Source organism: Schistocerca cancellata, chromosome 1 (assembly GCF_023864275.1).
Source record: "Schistocerca cancellata isolate TAMUIC-IGC-003103 chromosome 1, iqSchCanc2.1, whole genome shotgun sequence".
Lineage (NCBI taxonomy): Eukaryota > Metazoa > Arthropoda > Insecta > Orthoptera > Acrididae > Schistocerca > Schistocerca cancellata.
In genome coordinates, this window is record NC_064626.1 from 972,006,831 (window position 1) to 972,029,264 (window position 22,434).

Sequence of the window (22,434 nt, forward strand, 5' to 3'; positions counted from 1 at the left end):
CCCCATGAACCGTGGACCTTGCCGTTGGTGGGGAGGCTTGCGTGCCTCAGCGATACAGATAGCCGTACCGTAGGTACAACCACAACGGAGGGGTATCTGTTGAGAGGCCAGACAAACGTGTGGTTCCTCAAGAGGGGCAGCAGCCTTTTCAATAGTTGCAAGGGCAACAGTCTGGATGATTGACTGATCTGGCCTTGTAACAACAACCAAAACGGCCTCGCTGTGCTGGTACTGCGAACGGCTGAAAGCAAGGGGAAACTACGGCCGTAATTTTTCCCGAGGGCATGCAGCTTTATTGTATGATTAAATGATGATGGTGTCCTCTTGGGTAAAATATTCCGGAGGTAAAATAGTCCCCCATTCGGATCTCCGGGCGGGGACTACTCAAGAGGATGTCGTTATCAGGAGAAAGAAAACTGGCGTTCTACGGATCGGAGCGTGGAATGTCAGATCCCTTAATCGGGCAGGTAGGTTAGAAAATTTAAAAAGGGAAATGGATAGGTTAAAGTTAGATATAGTGGGAATCAGTGACGTTCGGTGGCAGGAGGAACAAGACTTCTGGTCAGGTGACTACAGGGTTATAAACACAAAGTCAAATAGGGGTAATGCAGGAGTAGGTTTAATAATGAGTAGGAAAATAGGAATGCGGGTAAGCTACTACAAACAGCATAGAGAACGCATTATTGTGGCCAAGATAGATACGAAGCCCACACCTACTACAGTACTACATGTTTATATGTCAACTAGCTCTGCAGATGACGAAGAAATTGAAGAAATGTATGATGAAATAAAAGAAATTATTCAGATAGTGAAGGGAGACGAAAATTTAATAGTCATGGGTGACTGGAATTCGAGTGTAGGAAAAGGGAGAGAAGGAAACGTAGTAGGTCAATATGGATTGGGGCTAAGAAATGAAAGAGGAATTCGCCTGGTAAAATTTTGCACAGAGCACAACTTAATCATAGCTAACACTTGGTTTAAGAATCATGATAGAAGGTTGTATACATGGAAGAACCCTGGAGATACTAAAAGGTATCAGATAGATTATATAATGGTAAGACAGAGATTTAGGAACCAGGTTTTAAATTTTAAGACATTTCCAGGGGCAGATGTGGACTCTGACCACAATCTATTGGTTATGACCTGTAGATTAAAACTGAAGAAACTGCAAAAAGGTGGGAATTTAAGGAGATGGGACCTGGATAAACTGAAAGAACCAGAGGTAGTACAGAGTTTCAGGGAGAGCATAAGGGAACAATTGACAGGAATGGGGGAAAGAAATACAGTAGAAGAAGAATGGGTAGCTTTGAGGGATAAAGTAGTGAAGGCAGCAGAGGACCAAGTAGGTAAAAAGACGAGGGCTAGTAGAAATCCTTGGGTAACAGAAGAAATATTGAATTTAATTGATGAAAGGAGAAAATATAAAAATGCAGTAAATGAAGCAGGCGAAAAGGAATACAAACGTCTCAAAAATGAGATCAACAGGAAGTGTAAAATGGCTAAGCAGGCATGGCTAGAGGACAAATGTAAGGATGTAGAGGCTTATCTCACTAGGGGTAAGATAGATACTGCCTACAGGAAAATTAAAGAGACCTTTGGAGATAAGAGAACCACTTGTATGAACATCAAGAGCTCAGATGGAAACCCAGTTCTAAGCAAAGAAGGGAAAGCAGAAAGGTGGAAGGAGTATATAGAGGGTCTATACAAGGGCGATGTACTTGAGGACAATATTATGGAAATGGAAGAGGATGTAGATGAAGATGAAATGGTAGATACGATACTGCGTGAAGAGTTTGACAGAGCACTGAAAGACCTGAGTCGAAACAAGGCCCCCGGAGTAGATAACATTCCATTGGAACTACTGACGGCACTGGGAGAGCCAGTCCTGACAAAACTCTACCATCTGGTGAGCAAGATGTATGATACAGGCGAAATACCCTCAGACTTCAAGAAGAATATAATAATTCCAATCCCAAAGAAAGCAGGTGTTGACAGATGTGAAAATTACCGAACAATCAGTTTAATAAGCCACAGCTGCGAAATACTAACACGAATTCTTTACAGACGAATGGAAAAACTAGTAGAAGCCGACATCGGGGAAGATCAGTTTGGATTCCGTAGAAATACTGGAACACGTGAGGCAATACTGACCTTACGACTTATCTTAGAAGATTAAGGAAAGGCAAACCTACGTTTCTAGCATTTGTAGACTTAGAGAAAGCTTTTGACAATGTTGACTGGAATACTCTCTTTCAAATTCTAAAGGTGGCAGGGGTAAAATACAGGGAGCGAAAGGCTATTTACAATTTGTACAGAAACCAGATGGCAGTTATAAGAGTCGAGGGACAAGAAAGGGAAGCAGTGGTTGGGAAGGAAGTAAGACAGGGTTGTAGCCTCTCCCCGATGTTATTCAATCTGTATACTGAGCAAGCAGTAAAGGAAACGAAAGAAAAATTCGGAGTAGGTATTAAAATCCATGGAGAAGAAATAAAAACTTTGAGGTTCGCCGATGACATTGTAATTCTGTCAGAGACAGCAAAGGACTTGGGAGAGCAGTTGAACGGAATGGATGGTGTCTTGAAGGGAGGATATAAGATGAACATCAACAAAAGCAAAACGAGGATAATGGAATGTAGTCGAATTAAGTCGGGTGATGTTGAGGGTATTAGATTAGGAAATAAGACACTTAAAGTAGTAAAGGAGTTTTGCTATTTGAGGAGCAAAATAACTGATGATGGTCGAAGTAGAGAGGATATAAAATGTAGATTGGCAATGGCAAGGAAAGCGTTTCTGAAGAAGAGAAATTTGTTAACATCGAGTATAGATTTAAGTGTCAGGAAGTCATTTCTGAAAGTATTTGTATTGAGTGTAGCCATGTATGGAAGTGAAACATGGACGGTAAATAGTTTGGACAAGAAGAGAATAGAAGCTTCCGAAATGTGGTGCTACAGAAGAATGCAGAAGATTAGATGGGTAGATCACATAACTAATGAGGAAGTATTGAATAGGATTGGGGAGAAGAGAAGTTTGTGGCACAACTTGACCAGAAGAAGGGATCGGTTGGTAGAACATGTTCTGAGGCATCAAGGGATCACCAATTTAGTATTGGAGGGCAGCGTGGAGGGTAAAAATCGTAGGGGGAGACCAAGAGGTGAATACACTAAGCAGATTCAGAAGGATGTAGGTTGCAGTAGGTACTGGGAGATGAAGAAGCTTGCACAGGATAGAGTAGCATGGAGAGCTGCATCAAACCAGTGTCAGGACTGAAGACCCCAACAACAACAACATGATTACAAATTAAGAATTTTCGAATTTTTTCCTTTGATCGTAGTATGAAACATTGCTTCTTTGAAAATTTCATGATTCTAGGTCAACGGAAAGTACTCTGTAGGTTTTGATGACCGAGTATGCGAATATCGAAATATGTGACATAAATGGCCGTGTCTTTTGAATGCATTGACTTAGTAGCTTCAACTTTTTAGCATCGCCAAGTGACCGTAGACTTCAATATGTGACATAAATTTCAACTTGATACATCTACCCGTTCCTCGTAAAACATATTTCGGGCTGTCGGACAGACAGACAACAAAGTGATCCTACAAGTGTTTCATTTTTACCGATTGTATACGTGATACTACAGTAAACGCGTCGCAACTGGAATAGGCCGACTCATACAAATATTTTATAGAAAAATGAATTGGAAGGTTCACGTAGGCTCGATCGTAGATAAAGTAGGTGGTAGACTGCGGTTCATTGATAGAATGATAGGGAAATGCAATCTGCCTACAAAACACTCCTTCTACCCATACTAGAGTATTGCTCAAGTATGTGGAACCCGTTCCAAGTAGGACTGACGGGGGATATTGAGTGAATACAGAGAAAGGCAGCACGAATGATTACAGGTTTTTCCGACCCGTGGGAGAGTCTCACGGAGTTGTTGAAGAGACTGAACTGGCAGTCACTTGAAGATAGAGGCGACACTGTTGATCGATGACAGTACTGCAGCTGTCTGTTGCTATCTGTGTGTGATGGCGAGGTTTATCATGAAATGCTCTTTGCTCCCTAATGTAATACGGCTCCTTTGATCAGGGTACATGAACTCGCTGAACAGTCAGCACTGGAGTTCTGAAAATCCTCATCTGTTTCATCAAAAGCCTCTACATGTTATGAAAACCAGGGTAGGGTGTACAATTAGTACGGCAAGAATTACTGGACCGATCTTTTTCCACTAAACGAAATCGAGCTATTTTTTTTGTTTTGTTTCAAAAAGCTAAGAAACAACGAAAAGACCTGTGTTTAGTTCATGCAGAACAGTGCAAGAGTACACACCGCCAATGCATCTACGGCAGTATTTCGTGTTGTGCTTGATGACAGGTATCCAGCTTAAATTGCTCAGGCGATGCCCTACCCCTAGTTTGCAAGTTTTCAGTTTAGTCTATGCACAGCTCTGAGAGCATTTGCTACCAACACACTGCTCTGAAGTGATAAATGGCACACTGATTTTCCCTGACTTCTTTCCTGGCTCAGTTAAAACCTATACTACATTACGAGAAATCGGACATCAGCTGCCTACACGCATTGGAATAAATCACTGGAGAATGTTGAAAATCTGTACCAAACCAGGACTCGAATCCGGTTTCTCTGATTGTCTGGAACAATTACCCAAACTGCCTAGGCCATCCGCACTCGCTTCCCGTCCAACCGAAATTCTCAATCTGTCACGTGCAAGCAGTGACCCTCATTCATTAGCCTCAGTGCTTGTAGCATTCAGTAAGTCCCGCAGGGCTTCGGAAGATACGAAGCATCCACACTCAGTTGGACTTCAAATGTGTCCGGATGGCCGAGGCGGTTTAGGCAACAGTTCTAGAGAAGTGGAGCTTCCTGTTTCGGGTCACGGTCAGACAAAACTTTTCAGCCTTCACCATTATTTCAATGCTCTTAGCCGGCTGAAGTCCTGATTTCTTGTAATATACACTGGTGTCTAAAATTAAAGCAACAAATGGAAATTTTGCAAGGTTGCGTTTATTTTGCGACAAAACAGTACAAACAGGTGATAGTAAAGTAGAAAGAATTTACAGAATACAGAACGTAAACAGCTGCAACATGCATAATGGGACAAAAATGTTCTTCATTTTTTCAGTTTAACGGATTTGCACACACATTTCGACAACTTGTTAATGTTCTCAATATGGGGTGTGACCACCTCTGGCAGCAATATAGGCCTGACAACGACGAGGCATGCTATGAATGATACCATAACGCCGACTCCTCGTGCGGAGTTGATCACAAGTCTTGGAGAGTGGCTGGTGGATGCTGACGTGATGCAACCCGTCTCCATAGTGCATTCCAGACGTGCTCTATTGGATTCAAATCGGGAGAGCGAGCAGGCCATGTCAGGGGTGCAATATCTTCTGTTTTCAAGAAAACATCAACCACCCGTGCCCTATGGGGTCGAACATTATCGTCCATCGATGCGAGGTCTGGGCCCACAGCACCTCGCAACAACCGCACATGAGGTCCGAGGATTTAGTCACGGTACCTGACAGCAGTTAAATCTTGTCGATTCACCCGTACAATTTCAAGAGATGGTGTTCAAGTGTTCAACACAATCCCTGCCCACGCCATTATTGATCCTCTTCAATATCGGTTTCTTTCTAAAACGTTTTGGTCCCGAAATCTATGTTTCCTCCTGATCCAAATCCGTCGAGAATCACTTTCCAGATCAAATAGGGACACATCTGTGAAAAAAAAAAAAAAAAACATTGGCGCAATTTCTGGCCGTCCATGTGGCATGTTGACGGCTCCACTCTAGACGTTCCCTTCTGTGAAGACGCGTCAGAGGTATACATACAGCAGGTCTCCTAGAATAAAGGCCGCTCTACTGAAACCTGTACACCGTTTGCCTCGATACAACACGTCCATTGGATGGTGAGAGGTCAGATGCCAATTGCCGTGCAGTATTAATGCGGTACCGTCGTGTACTTACAGCCAAATAATGGTCCCCTCATTCTGATGTCACACGTAGTCGTTCCTGCCTTGGTCTTTGAGATACAGTTTCATTCTCTATAAACTGTCGCCTTATCCGACAAACAACAGAACGATTGATATTAAACTATCGGGCCACATCAGTTTACATCTATCCTGCTTCTAGCTTCCCATGGGCCTCCATTGCAAAGAGTCTGGTAGGTGTCTTCTCTGTGCCATTGTGCACTATCTGTGACAGTGTACACAGCGGAACTACCCGGCAAACGCTATCCCGTTTGATAGGTGCCACGACCCCATTACCTGCGTGGTTGTGCGTTGACCGGAATGCCCCTTCCGTGCAGAACACAATCGTACGGACATATGTTGAATATTGTTTGATTATACCGTGAATTAAACACAGGACGGGGAAATGGTGGTATATTGCTTTAATTTTGGACACCAGTGTACTTTCTTTACGGCCGCTGTGCTACAAGTGGTGTCTGTTCTGCCGGACATATCCGGCATGTCGATATATATATATGAGCGAGGATGGCTCTAGGTGCTTTCAGTGCGGCTGCACCTTATTTTCTGAGCTCCTGCGGGACTTATCGAGTGCTACGAGCAATGGGACTAATGAATTGGCGCGCAAATTTTCGGTAATAGGTTGACAATTTGGGTTGGCGGGAAGTGTGTCCGGATGGCCGAGGTCTTTAGGGCAACCTGTCTAGAGAAGCAGAGCATTCGGGTTCGAATACCGGTCCGGCACAAATTTTCAACCTTCACCATTGATTTATTTCAATGCATTCATTTATTTCAATGCATTTCTCGTAATATAGTTTCTTTATGGCCACTGTTCCACCAGACACAACATATCCATAAAACTGATACGCCGCCTGCCAAAGCCTGAGGAACGGACCGAAAGGTATGCTCCTGTGAGCCTGCTCGCCCAATATCCGTTCTCGTGCAACGCAGGACAAGCGTTTGTATCGTAAGTGTAACACTGTATGAGGGGAAGTAAGCAGATACAAAGGGCTACAGGCCCGAAATTTCATTAATTATTCAATAGGCCATAAGATAACTTGAAACTTGCCAGCTTGCAATGAAGTGTAGACACCACAAAAAGTGGTGAAACACGCACTACACCCGTCTCGTCGTGACTAGCAGGTAGCCACTTGTCGAAACAAGATCGGCGTCCAAGGTAAACAAGCACGAGGGCGTGCTGTTAAAGCTGTCAGTTATTACCAAAGGACGGGTAGCAGGCGTGTTTCGTGTATGCGCGCTGTCTAGCTGCCTACTACTGTCATTTTTTTGTGACGCACAATTAAGGCTGGTACGAGAACGGCGAGCAAAGCGCCGCTCGCTCCTCCGTGAAATGAAGCGCTCGCCCGCACGTCACTCCATTCGGCGCCGCAAGGCAACGCCGCCGCTGAGTGCAGTCAGCCGGGACCCGACTGGCAAAGTAGGGGCCATCCGTCTCAATCCGCGCAGGCCCGCTCGCCTCTACACGAAATGCGCGCGTCGGCCTGCCACTTCTCGCTCGATCAGTCTTCATTTTTTCCCTCTTTTTTTTACCATCGTACCAGAGTCATGTACAAGAGCTAGTGGACACGTTGGCTCTCTTGAATTCCACTGCGACGCGCCTAGCTGCCAGCAAAGCGCTGCGCTAATGAGGCCATTTCCGTCCGTAACCCCTGCTTACCTCTGCAAAAATCGCTGCGAGCGTTGCTAAATGGCAGCGTGCTCTGTGATAGCCGCCGGCGGTGATGGCACAGAGCGGAAAGGCATTGTCCCATGTTTCCGTAGCCCACGCCCGTACTAAGCTGGGCTCTGAGCACTATGCGACTTAACTTCTGAGGTCATCAGTCGCCTAGAACTTAGAACTAATTAAACCTAACTAACCTAAGGACATCACACACATCCATGCCCGAGGCAGGATTCGAACCTGCGACCGTAGCGGTCACGCGGTTCCAGACTGAAGCGCCTTTAACCGCACGGCCACACCGGCCGGCCCATACTAAGCGTTACGCCACATATAACACTGTACCAGCTACAATCAAAGCGTTACGCCACATATAACACTGTACCAGCTACAATCTTGTGATTCTTCTGTTTTCCGATGCATTCTGTTGTAAAGTATTTAAGACTAGCGGAGAAACCCAGCGTTGCCCAGGTATTTATTTATAGCTGTGTGTCCATGCCCGTACCACGCAGCGTCTGGCCTTGTGCTTAATGTTTATGACGCCGTTATCTTCTGAAATGTGTGTCGTACAATGATGTATTTTCGTAGGTACATTCAGCGAGTATGTGGATACTGTCTGGAAAATGTGTTGACAATAGAGTTAGTGGCAGAGAAGTAATAAATTTATACGTCATGCACGATGTTGTAGTTTTTCACGCATCTCATTGTTTATGACGACATATGTTCAAATGTATGTGAATTCCTAAGGGACCGAACTTCTGAGGTCATCGGTCCTTAGACTTACGTACCGTTAAACAAACTTATGCTAAGAACAACACACACACACACACATGCCCGAGGGAGGACTCGAACCTACGGCGGGAGGGGTCGCGCAATCCGTGACATGGTGCCTCAAACCCCGCGGCCATTCCACGTGGCATATCTCCAGAACTGTGAGTCATACAATGATATAATTTTGCATTTACATTGAATGGTATTTGTGCATACTGCCTGTAAAATGTGTTGCGAATGCAGTTAGTGTTAAAGAAGTAATAAATTGTAACGTCATGCCTCATTCTGTACTTTTGAAGCACAAACAGCGGGAAAGTACCAAGCATAAACATTTTTCGTTTCATCATTTTTTAGGAGTTGCCAGGGAGAAAAAATTTCGTGGAGGTTCGAAAATATGTGTAAAATTTGTTTCAAGTCACTAACTGCTCTCATTCTCAAATAGTGGAGGAATAAAGTCTGGGAATTCACGCGTCGTGGGATACCAAGTTTGGTTGAAATTGGTCCAGTGGTTTAGGAGGAGATGTGAAACACACAACGCAACACACATTTTTATAATACGTACGGATTATCGTCAGTCTTTAGATGTGTTTCGTGTTGTTCTCTACAACTCGTGTACTGTTGTTTTCATCACTGCCCATTCACAATACTCGTCGCTTTCAATAAGCAAGTTCATATATTTTTAAGATGCGTACACAGTTGTGAGGCGAGGGGCTCATCAAAGCTCACGAGCATGTTGCTTGCAAATATGGACGTTGCTGGCGAACGGCTCGTGCTGGAAGCCATGTGCTCTTGGTTGTCCGTTGAATACAAAGGGACGCTCAGGCTTGATGTGGACGCCACTGTTCCATACTAGTAAGTGGCAACTGATGTGTGTGAAATCTTATAGGACTTAACTGCTAAGGTCATCATTCCCTAAGCTTACGCACCACTTAACCTAAATTATCCTAAGGACACACACACCCATGCCCGAGGGAGGACTCGAACCTCCGCCGGGACCAGCCGCACAGTCCATGACTGCAGCGCCTGAGACCGCTCGGCTAATCCCGCGCGACGGCAACTGATGACCCCGTAGTTTGGTCCCTTTGCCCTCCAGACCAACCAACCAACTAGTAAGTATGTACTCGCTCGCAGAATGTTCCGACGAGTCTCTCCGAGACAATATTTCACCAAAGCGGCTCATGAGCCGCTACTGATGTTGCTGAAAGTGTACGCTTATAACAGTAGCCTGCCGTGAAACAAGGTAACGTTACCCTCTGAGAGGATTTCGAATTTTGACCACGCGCGTATCTAATGGACAAAGGTATCAAACTATAATTTTGAATATGGTGAAATTAACAGAAAAAATAAACGGACTTGAGAGTTAATGAAAGGGGTAAAAATCATATGTGAATGAAAAAACGAGCAATCACCAGCCCAATTAGGCACATTAATTTGGAAATATATGTTTAAGAAAATTGAACATTGGTTGTTGAAGTTACTTTCATTAGTATTTCTCTTTGAATAGCCCACAGTAAATCAACTGACACAGGGCACTCTGAACTGAATGTAGCAGCAGTTACCAATAATGCACACACAAGTAATCATAGAAAGCAAATTTGCACCAAGCTCGTACTAACTCAAGCCACACTCAAGATCATTACTTAAACCAATACTGAAATGTTACCGTATATAGTGTAGAACTAAATCTGGACATGAGGGGCGTCTGTCTTAACTGACATGAAAAAAAAAAAACACAAATAAAGGCCATAAATACACTGTTTAAACTCCTCTACATATATCAGTTTTCCTTAGCAGCAGTGTTAGTGTTAGTTAAATAAACTAGTATAGTGTCACTAGTCAAGCTCTAAGATTATTTCAGCGGAAAAGGCTAATTCAAACAAAGCTATCCTTCACTTCACTTGGAGTAGTTCATACTTTACTTTGCAAAAACTTCAACACTGAGATTAATTATCTTCGAAAAAGGAATAATTCATGATAGAAATCAAGACCACACTATTTTTAAAACTTTTTCGTCTTTTTTTATCACCTGATAAGCAGGTATTTTAGACAATAACATTCACACAATCCGGCACTGTATTCTCGCATAACTATACTTTGCAGTAAACTGAGAGTTCTTTAGCCAAATCCTATCTCACTTCACTTGTTGTTTTACATTATGTAACTGTGTATCTGAAATTATGGAGTGTGTATTCTATGTTATTTAAAGTAATTGATTTGTTATAAAAAATTATATATGGAAAAAGCAAAACGATTTGTAAAAATAATGAATAATTAATAATTATAGTATGTGTATGTTTATAAAAAAAATAATGTTTATTGAAAGCTGGTTCATGCTTAGGGAACTTGTATTCGTAATATATAAAAGACGTAGGGAAGTCCCTCCACAACGGAAATGGCATGGCGCGATGTAAAAGGTGGTTTTGGCGGCCGAACTGGGTGGCTCCTTGGTGTGAACGGTACGCAGAATGTGGCTAGGCGTAGCACGGTACACTTCGACGGTGTTAAGACAGGCAACTGGAAGCTGCTTTGCAAGGAATTTTTGCCTTGGATGTGGATCTGGCCTTTATTGGTATTACCGAGAATACCAATTTTTTATAACAAATCAATTACTTTAAATAACATAGAATACACACTCCATAATTTCAGATACACAGTTACGTAATGTAAACCTACTTCTAATCGATATAAGTGTTACACACTCACCTGTTGTCGTTGTCTGCAAATGGCATAGTATCCTCTACAGTTCCATCCATTGACGATTCTGTATCGCCTTGCAAATATTTTACTAACGTGTCTGTAATTTCGCTCATTATTTCACAGATGTCTTTCTTTATCTGTTTTTCCGTTTTTGATAGCAGCCCTACAACTGTTGTTGTAAAAAGGAAAACCTCATCTTCTAAATGATGTAGTCCACCTGAAGGAACATATGATTGGAAAAATCAGAGAAAACTGAGTGAGATACCCAAAAGGGGTAGCCACAAATAAATAAATGGTGCTTACGATTTATAGCCGCACAGCTTTGTAACATGGTCTTTCGATCTAAACTGTTTATACTGCTTTTCCCGTTAAAATCATGGCACGGCTATAAAAGTATAACGTGACAGTTAATGGATTTTTAATGTTTTTGGACTTTTCAATGTTCATTTGCGTCACGGATTTTCATATCTGTTCATACATGTGGTTTGACTGTTATGCAATATTCGTGAAAGAATCTGCTACATGCAAGATTTAATTTTGATTACAGAATTTCCTGAATCATTATACTGAAACAGCGTTCTGATACAGATGCATGTAACCTACTCTGTGTTACACGTCAGATGACGGTGAGCTTAGCTTAAGGGCGTCGATCATTTCTTGATGTTGATTTGCAGGTAAGTGATTAAATACTATAATAGACCTAACACTCGCCTATCTTTCGGCGTCGTCACTTATGTTCAATACCCTGAATGTCTGAAGCCTCTCTGTTCTGTTGTCATACTAATGGCGTTGATCTGGCGTCCCTTCTCCAGCGGTTTAATGTCTTGGCATCGCATGCTATGCTTTTCGCAGACTTGCACGACACGGTTTCATATGTTTTGCGATGACTACAATTATCTTAAGGTGCTTTTTCTTACGAAATTTCCACATAAAAATGGGGTTGATTATTCGTCAATTAACCAAAATCGAACGTTTCAGAAGATATGGTTACCTTACAAATCCCCAATTCACAGCTTCCGTTACTGTGATGCAGTATCGTAATTTGAATAACCTGCAGAAAGTATATATTACGAACAATTAGTACATCCTGAGGATGAAATTGTACTGTATCAAATATCGCCAAATTTGAATACTTTGGCAATTCTACCTTTGCTATTTCAAACTTGTTATTCGACAGTTACTCACAGATAAAAATTAGGTAGTGGTGATGTCGTTTTTGATCGCAGCCATACGATTTTCTTCACCTCTGCCAGTGCAGTGTATGCTTTAATTCAATACTGCATCAAGGAACTACTGCATTAAGGAAGTTTGTGGTGACCACGTAAGTTAATGCTTTGTCTGAGCAACACAAGTGCTAAGATAATCGTTTCATGCACCTACAGAAGAAAACTTTGCACTTAATCGATGACGCCATATTGAAACAGAAAATATTCTAGTGCATTAAAACGCGGTGAAGAAAGAAGAAAGGAGATTAAGTTTTAACGTTCCATCGAGGTTGGTGGTAACCATCGACGGTGTCAAAGCTTGGGCTGGGGGAAAGAAATCGGCCATGTCCTTTTCGAAGAAACCATTTCGGCGCAAGCCTTAAGTCTTTTAGGGAAATCGCAGAAAAACTAAATGTAAATAATGTATTTGCCTGTGACCTGCCTTATAAAGAAGCAGGTAATGGCGCAATGGTTCCCGTAATTCTACGAAGAAGGTTTTGCACGTTCCTCGCCACATGTGACGGATGTCGTTCAGTTGAAATACGTCATGCGGAGTTGCAGGAAGCAGAGGCAGTGCCTTGAACTCTCAAAACCTTCCTCATGTGGCGGTAGCTTTTTCCGTAGCCTTTAATAACTACGTGTAGAGATCGCGTTTTGTATAAAACATCGCCTCACACCTGGCGTTTGTCAAGTATGCCGTTCAATAACGCAGGCTGCCAGATTGGGGTCGCTACAATGGTGGCCATCTCTGTAGGATGGACAGAAATAAAACACTACATTTTGCAACTCAGCGCGCCGGCATCGTATTCGCGAATCCTTGCAGTCGAGGCGCTGTCGGTTTCTGGACGGTGGTAGCCTACTACGCAATCGCCAACAAGAACATTTCGCAGCGGATGACGTCGAACCGTCGACTCATCCTGATGCACACTCGCTTGACACTGTCTGACTTGGTAATGTAACCCAAGATATTCCTAAGTAACGTACCAGGCTCTGCATCAAATACTCCGGAAACATTAGGAAGAACAACGGACTTCGTTGATGGAATTGATCCACATTTAAGTTAAGTTTTAATTAAAAAATACAAAATGAGACAAACTTTTCTTCGATAATACAATACTCATCAACATCAAAATTCTTCCTATAGCGGTCGGCAAAGAGCTGTTTGCCACCGTTGGAATGAGTGTCTACACATAAGCAAAAGCAAATTACCCAGTTTTTTTTTATGCAAGACAGCCAGGCACTTCACAACGTGCATTTCTGAAGTCTATAAACATTTTTTAAAAAGAAAGAAACTGTTAGGTTGTTAAAATCTTTGATCCAGTAAATGGCGGTGCATGATATCTAATTTTTGAATTTGGATGACCTAAGTTTCTATTCATACAGTATACGACATGCCTTACTGTCTCCCAATGACGATCGTATGGAAGATGTAAGTCTTTTGTTCTAAGGAAACAGAATTAATGCAAGTGGTGCTAGACTAGTTTTGGATTTGGTCTGGCTTCACAAACTGAATTTAGAAGTTTTTTAATGCATCGAGTGGTTTGAGACGTTGATGTAGGTACTAAAAGTTGAGGAACGTAGAACTTTTACCTTTGAGGTATTATTAGGAATGAAGAGTTTGTACCCTGAATAGGAGGCGAGAATATTCCCTCTGAGACACTCACCTGCACGTCCTTGCTGAACTGGTTGTTGGCGTGTAGGTGCACCGCCGAGAAGTTTCTCACGTGGTCGAACTCAAACAGCATCTCCACGGGACTGCCCTCCATGCCAGGCGTGTCGTTGCGCCAGCCCACCCAGCCGTGGTCTGCAGAGCCGTAAACAAACAAAGCTCGTCTGAACTCTTGCACAGGCCGAGAAATTACGAATTAGACGAAATTACTGGTTTCTAGAAATTTTTGTGATGTGTGGAAATGAAAAGACGAATACTGACAGAACTGCAGCATTGTAAGTGGGCAGCAGGTCTTGCCTGGAAGGTTCATTCGAATGGAGCATCGTCCACGAAAGCCATTGTTCCGGTACGGCGCAAAGTTTTAATATGTCAAGAACGTGTAGTGTGAAATCTTTCAACAGCACCGCTGAATAAACACCATTCCCTTTCGTGGTCAGACCACATACACGAGATCGCTCATGTTTGCTGTCGATCCGGTGAAAACGAGTTCGAATCCATGTGGCGGAAGAAAATTTTACCGACGGAGTTTGGTCGCTGCGTAGAACGAAAGGGAGGCGACAACAGAGCGTGGCCTATAACTACTAGCGAACCCGGCAATGCTTCACAATTGCTGAATATGCATGGGAGTTGTAAATATGTTCTGAACTCCTTTCCCTTACCCCTCTTTCTGTCCATCTCTCCCTCCCACTGTCATTGCCCATCTCCTCCTCTCCCCTCCCCACTTATTGTCCCTCTCTGACTCCTACTTTCTCCCCCTCTTTCTGTCGATCTCTTCCACCCCCTGTCTTTGCCCATTTCCTCCTCTCCCCCCCCCCCCTCTCATTGTCCATCTCCGACTCCTCTCTTCTCTCACTGTCTACCTTGTCCCCCCCCCCTCCCGCCAATCTCTCTCTATGTCCTCACTCCCCTCTCTGTCCATCCCCTTCTTCCTTCTCTCTGTCCATCTCCTCGTATCCTCTTTCTCCGACCTTGAGCCTTGTTTATTGTTATTGCAAACGAAACCTTTATTGGGAAATGAAGTCACTTATAATGAATCGATAAACTGGCTGGGATCATTAACATAAGGGGTACAGGGGAGACCTGTATGAGGATAGTAGTTCTAATGAAAGTATTTCCCTTACTTTTAACCTGTGGAAGGATAGGACTGCAAAGTTTGGGATGATTCAGATTTCGTAGTAGGTTCTAACCATAAGCTGTAAGTGTAATTTTCTTCTTTCCGCTTAATTCTGATTTCGAGGAAGAAAGCAAAACAGCTCACTCTTGTTTATGCAGTTTTTGTTTGAAATTATCTACAAAGAGAAGATATATAAGTATTGACTGCCTACACTATACTTGTCCGTCCTCTTTTAGAATACTGCTGTGCAGTGTGGGATCCTTATCAGATAGGGCTGACGGAGTACATCGAAAAAGTTCAAAGAAAGGCAGCACGTTTTGTATTATCGCGAAATATGGGAGAGAGTGTCACCGAAATGATACAGGATTTGGGCTGGAAATCATTAAAAGAAAGGCGTTTTTCGTTGCGACGGAACCTTCTCACGAAATTCCAATCACCAACTTTCTCCTCCGAATGCGAAAATATTTTGTTGACACCGACCTACGTAGGGAGGAACGATCACCACGATAAAATAAGGGAAATCAGAGCTCGTACCGAAAGATATAGGTACTCATTCTTTCCGCGCACTATACGAGACGGGAATAATAGAGAATTGTGAAGGTGATTCAATGAACCCTCTGCCAGGCACTTAAATATGATTTGCAGAGTATCCATGTAGATGTAGATGTAGAAGAAGGAATTTGTCTAATGGTTTAAATGTCCTGATATCTGAATCAAAACTGACCGTGAAGAAGAAAATAAAAATGCACATCTTCACAGTACAGCATTTTCGCGCTTGTAGTCGAATTTAACAGAAAATTTATGTCATTTTGAATGTTAGTAGAGTATCGTGTAAAAATCTGAAGTGATTTTTGCTAGTGACGTTTCTCCTTTATGTATTAAATATATTTTTACATATTACATATATTTAAAAAATATGCAACCAATGTCTGTGTTTTTATTAGAGCAATGTGTAACAATGTGCAACAAACTGGTCAAGAACTTTTCGAGATTTTTATCAACAAGTTTTCTCCCTTATGTATTACACACATATTTATGTGCCATATATAATAAAAATTTGTAGCCTATGTTAGGTCTAACGTTTAGTGGAGTATCGTGTAAAAATTTGAGGTAAATCGGTAAAAAGTTTTTCGAAATTTTTGGTGATATCGTTAAACTACAACATGTCTTTATATAGTAGTGTAGATTATCATCAGATTGTGTGCTAAACAACGCCGCAGGGTGTCACTGAATTACATTGTGGAAACAGCAAAGATTTTCCAGAATGAGATTTTCACTCTGCAGCGGAGTGTGCGCTGATATGAAACTTCCTGGCAGATTAAAACTGTGTGCCGGGCCGAGACTCGAACTTGGGACCTTTGCCTTTCGTGGGCAAGTGCTCTAACAACTGAGCCACCCAAGCACGACTCACGCCCCGTCCTCACAGCTTTACTTCTGCCAGTACCTCGTCTCCTACCTTCCAAACTTACAGAAGTTCTCCTGCGAACCTTGCAGAACTAGCACTCCTGAAAGAAAGGATATTGGGGAGACATGGCTTAGCCACAGCCTGGGGGATGTTTCAAGAATGAGATTTTCACTCTGCAGCGGAGTGAGCGATGATTTGAAACTTCCTGGCAGATTAAAACTGTGTGCCGGGGCGAGACTCGAACTTGGGACCTTTGCCTTTCGTGGGAAAGTGCTCTACCAACTGAGCCACCCAAGCACGACTCACGCCCCGTCCTCACAGCTTTACTTCTGCCAGTACCTCGTCTCCTACCTTCCAAACTTACAGAAGTTCTCCTGTGTTCGCAGACAAGGTACTGGCAGAAGAAAAGCTGTGAGGACGGGGCGTGAGTCGTGCTTGGGTAGCTCAGTTGGTAGAGCACTTGCCCGCGAAAGGCAAAGGTCCCAAGTTCGAGTCTCGGCCCGGCACACAGTTTTAATCTGCCAGGAAGTTTCAGCAAAGATTTTCTCCCTCTATTCTTCTGTCATCGTGATTACTACCCTAGCCATATTTCAACATGGAATGAAGTACTGTACTTCCGTTCTTAACAGTTATTAATGCAAGGGCATCAACCGACCTTGTTAACTAGAAGCCGACAGTGATTACTTCCCACAAACATCAAACTTTTAAGATACTACCCCAGATACGATTGATACATTGGACTGCGAATACCAAATAAATTCAGTACACAACTGGTAGTTTGTTCGAAAATTGTAGCAAATTTTGTAACTTTCCTTCGAGTTTTATGATTGTAACGAGAGTTCGAAATTACTTATGTATCCTACTTTACATGGCTGACGTCGTCTTGAACAATTCGGAACCTGCATAATCCTATTGGGGTAGGATGGATGGAGATATAGAATTTGTTTGCAATCTCGAGGAGAGCTTCCCAAACAAATACAGATCGTAGTTAACTGTTCAAGTGGACTTTTCTCTCACTGATTTATAGGCATACAAGGGTTAATGACAATTATGGTTATCGCACGATACTTATTCCCAGATTCCCAGCTTTTGTTACCCTTTACCGTCAGTGATATGTATTTCCTGGAGCACTGTGTTACGGAAGTCGTGTGTTATTCACTCGATGTTCAAATGGCTATTTATTTATTTGTTTAACCTGATCTGATGAGGACAATGTCCATAGTGGCAATATGAGTAAATAATAATATGAAACAATAAATTTAAACTGGCAGTACTTGTTCGAAATACTGTTGGTGTTGCCACTGACAGTGATAACAGTAATAATAATGGCATTAATAACCACAATAACAGTGGCAAATATAAAAAGAATTTATAGGTGTACTAAACAGATGTTTTCTAATATATCTACTTCTGGGGAAAGGAAATCTAGAGAGACTACGCCAGCTAAGAATACTGGTAAATGAGGTACGTTTGGCCGGAAAGAAGGATGTACAGGAGTAAGGGGTGTATACAGGGACACTGGTAATCACTGTTGCTGCTTTAGTACATACGTCATTAACTGTATCTGAAGCTGGAGATGCTATTTAGTTCTCTAATATAGCGCGGGAGATTATCACACCGTCTGATTCCTGCTACTACCAAAAACTTCTAGAAAGTGGCTGATCGAGGGAGTGGGAGAGAAAGTATTTTCCTCTGATGGGGATGGGTGTTTCTGTCATTTTGTTCAGACAAGAGCGTTAAGGTCGAGAAGAGAGATGAGAATAGTATCTCTAAATGACTTATGTTACCTTAAGTGCAAAAGACGATACAATTTTCGTATTCTTGAAGCAAGAGCACGTATGAATCGCTACTGATTCAATTTTGCGTCTATTGGATCCATTTTCTAATCGATCCGCAATCATTTTCTCTTCTTACTGAGTTATAACGATGGTCATAATTTTGACAATCTTTCATAGGGCATCCTCTGTGCTTAATTCGACCTTTGGTTTCTGCAATTTACATCCTTTGTTGTAATGTTCCGCTTCCCCCTCTACGTCCAAGTTTCTCATTCTATTTCTCCTATAGATACCCAATAATTACATTTAAAATGTCATTTGAATAACATGGATTCTGTTTTTGACCTTCACTTTAAACTCATTGCTCCTTACAACTGTTGTGCTGTAGAGTTTCATTACTGACCTTTCGTAGTTCTCTTGACCCATATTCCAAATCAAGTTTTGAAATATTTAAGTCTATGGTGGACATTCCCGTTTTACATGTGTGGTAGCAAGCAAACTGGAAAACTGAAATGATTAATATGTGCAAAGTATTAGTTCCGAGAGCTGGCTTGAGTAGTACCAATCAGGATCCTATGAAGGACGTTACTTTTGTTTGAGGTATAGGAGTTTTTGAAATTCTACGTTAATATACTCTTATATGATTGATAAGGTCCCAATGTGGCGGTCTTTTCGAATGCCTAGGTTGCTAGCGTGCTCCACAATGCTGTCTCAGGGACTACTGACTTTCCCACGAATGTAGGTGTTTCCTCGCATCTATCAGGAACAAACTTTTGAAACGGCACGGCAGGAAGCAGCACCTTTTCGGGGATTCCTATTAGAGGGAACAGGAACTGCTGAATGAAATTACTGTATTTCTGTTCCTGATATTCATAAATTGAAAGGATTAAGTGTCAACAGAAATTTCGTGGAGCGGATTGTAATATGTGAAATCGAAAAGTGAGCTGACAGCCCTCGGGGCTTCATGCTGTGTGGGCCCTATGGAGCGGAGGTGGTGATGTAGGAGTGTTTATCAGTGTGGAATCGGTAGTTAGCGATCCATAAAGTGTTTCTTTCTTTCAGTAAGCCTATAAAAATCCACAAGTACGCTCCCATGTGCATGATGAGAGTTCCGATTAGACATTTCCCACTATATAGGCGACTGTTGACAGCCAGACTACTTGTGATTTGTCGGAATGGGTTTCGTACCAATTAGTGGTGTGGTTAGCTAACTGGAGGTGGTGTTTGCTGCAACAGATGAACTTGACTACGTCTAATTGAAGCAATAAATTACAATTGAGGCGCTGAGAACCATAAGGGCCTAAAGCACACAGTCATCGATTTTGAGATTATAGGATGTATGCATGCTCCTGGTATCTGCTAATCTTATAGTGAACCCGTTTTATCTATATCTGTAGCCCCACACCGTTTATCAGAACATTCACGAAAACCTGTCTCACCAATTTTTCCGATATTCTTTTCCACATGGGCCTAAAGCACAAAATATAATATCGTTGCTCTGCATTGCTTAATTGTTTGCTAGGAATGCCAACATAATTTAGTGTCTACATCATGTACGTAGTAGTAGTGTTTCGTAATTTGAAGTATACTGGCAATTTTATATAAGCCCCATGCCACAGAATATGTTCAATAAAAATTATAATAATAAGGATCTTAATGTGTTGGAATAGGTCACAATTTTGCATATTGTGCATGTAGTATCTCTTTTTTATTTCTGATTCTAGCTTCACATTAATTACAAACTTAAGTACTGTCAAAAGACACTATTGTCGCTAGCCTGGATACGGAAATTTTGTGAATTAACATTAGAAAAAACATCATCCTAAATATTAATAATATTTCATATCATCAAGTAGATTTATTATTTTTCATAGGAAATGTAGGGTGTTGAGAGTTGATTAGAAAATAGGTAAGACTCTGAGGCCTGTGGATTGCCTAAACGTTTGACCTCCATAAACATATGTTTTTCTCAAAACATAGCGTCTATGCTTTGTGTTCTTATGGTTCTCAGTGCCTCAGCTGCTTACGTGGAAATTAGAAATGTAGTGTTTTAGTACGACTTTTGATCTGTTATCTATTTTTGTCATGGTGAGGATAACCGGTGAAGATGCTAGGGATTACCTGGAAGCTGTATATGAAATGTTAGCAGCGTAAATTTTCCAGTACAGTGGTCGGATCTTGGAATCCTTCTAACAGTAGATTGGTACAGACCTTTTATTAGTGGGGTGAAAGCGAGGCTGGCTGCCCTGACAGGCTCATTTCATACGTGTAAAAGTGCAGAAAACTAATCTGGGTCCACTAATATGCGTTTCAGATTTGCTCTGGAAATTGCCGTAATTTGTTTCACGAGTTGCACACCGCTAAAAGTGTGTGGATTTTGGCGCAGCAGCGGCGAGTGGAATTCATGCGACAGTACCGTCGCTTCAAATAAGGGACGTACGGAACGTTTCAGTCTCAACACCATCACCCTATCAAGCGATCAGTACTTCCTTATATGAGAAAAGTAAGACACTAACTTATAAGAGGAAGTGGAAAATTTTCCTCAAAAATTGTCAAGCAAAGTATTTATTTGCACCGTCAGATTTTGCAACGGGCGGGTGGAGGCGGCAGGTTGTGGAGACGGTCTTACCAGCGTCGCCTTGCGTGGGGTTCAGGCTGGACAGCAGCTCGTGCGCCTTCCTGCCGTCGGAGAGCGTCCCCAGGCCGGCCGACAGGTGTCCCGCCGCCTCCCTGCCGTCGTACAGGCGGTCCGTGAAGCCCCGCGCGCCCTGCGCCACGCTGTAGCTCAGCAGGCCCTCTGCAAAGAGAGCGCCGGCGTCCGTCATACTGTGGAATAACGCTGACAGCGGATCATGTCAGAGAAAGGGCGACATTAATTGATTTACTTCCTGCGCTATAGATTCAAATACACTGCATCACTAGACCAAGCGCCGTTCCTGTAACCTATCTGAAGTGAACGCATTCTGTTAGGAAACATCATAATCTGTTTGGTGAAATGTCACCGTTGTCGTCGCAAACGTTACCGCGAAGTATTGGAAAAGACTAAGCGCAGCTTCGTCTATGTTTGATTTTCAATTTTGCGTCACAAATTCACAAGCCGCAATCCAAATTGTAGTTTCGAAGCAGTAGACCAAGCGCCACTTACCAGTTTCTGATTTTGTGATGGTAAACGAAACATGTAGCATCGCTGGTTCACAACGCTCGCTGTTTGCACAGCCCAAGCAAAACGCCTGTGAGCTGAGTGGTATTCACGGACTTAATACTATGTCATGTGCTACAACGCCGTGAATGTTATGAGTACCAGGTGCGATGATGAATGTTTTCAAAATAATGACACAACTGACTATTGAAAGTGGAACAATGATGTGAAATCGATTTAAAGTTTGTGTGTGTGAAATCTTATGGGACTTAACTGCTAAGGTCATCAGTCCCTAAGCTTACACACTACTTAACCTAATTTATCCTAAGGACAAACACAAACACCCATGCCCGAAGGAGGACTCGAACCTCCGCCGGGACCAGCTGCACAGTCCATGACTGCAGCACCCTAGACCGCTCGGCTAATCCCGCGCCGGATTTAAAGTTTCTTTTGGAGGGTAATCTCAAAACCAATCCTTAAAGATCAAAACAAAAGTCAAAAACCTTACGTATTCCGTTCTTCTTTAACTGAAGACATTACGATATTCCCCAAATATAAATCTTTAGTCTTATTTCCATTGTTGCAATTGTTTTGTATTTCCTAACAGTCAATAAAAGACACGATATAATTAAATTTTCCTCAACACATTTCGTTCACATTGAAGCAAAGCAAGCTAGGTATTTCATTCCGGCTAGGTCTCGGGTGCAAGGTAATCCGTCTTCAGAACGCCAGTGAAGAAACGGAAGAATTATTCTGAATATTTGAAAAAAGCAAAATATAGTTGAGAAGATTGACGCGTTTTGTGCAGGTAACTGTATTACCAACTTTGGTGGGCGCAAGAGGGCAGAAACAAACAATGTTTATTCCAAACTGACCAGTGTTCTGAAGATGAATATTCAAGGCATCGGCCGCGCAGCCCATGTGGTACATAGTGGAGTTCAAACGAGTGCAGACATTCTTCCCACTGACACAGAAACAATAGGTAATAAAATTATT

At 42.4% G+C, this 22,434-nt stretch overlaps 1 protein-coding gene across 3 annotated transcripts in view; it reads right to left on the minus strand.

Moving 5' to 3' along the window:
- The window catches only part of LOC126088407 (discoidin domain-containing receptor 2-like), an 883,025-nt gene that overhangs the window by 187,079 nt on the left and 673,512 nt on the right, over positions 1-22,434 (minus strand). For all 3 annotated transcript variants that reach the window (XM_049906568.1, XM_049906558.1, XM_049906550.1), the window contains exons 6-7: positions 20,929-21,096; positions 14,001-14,140 (exon numbers count right to left, since the gene is read on the minus strand). In XM_049906568.1, the coding sequence (XP_049762525.1) occupies positions 14,001-14,140; positions 20,929-21,096 (308 nt within the window). The remainder of the gene's footprint in view (positions 1-14,000; positions 14,141-20,928; positions 21,097-22,434) is intronic.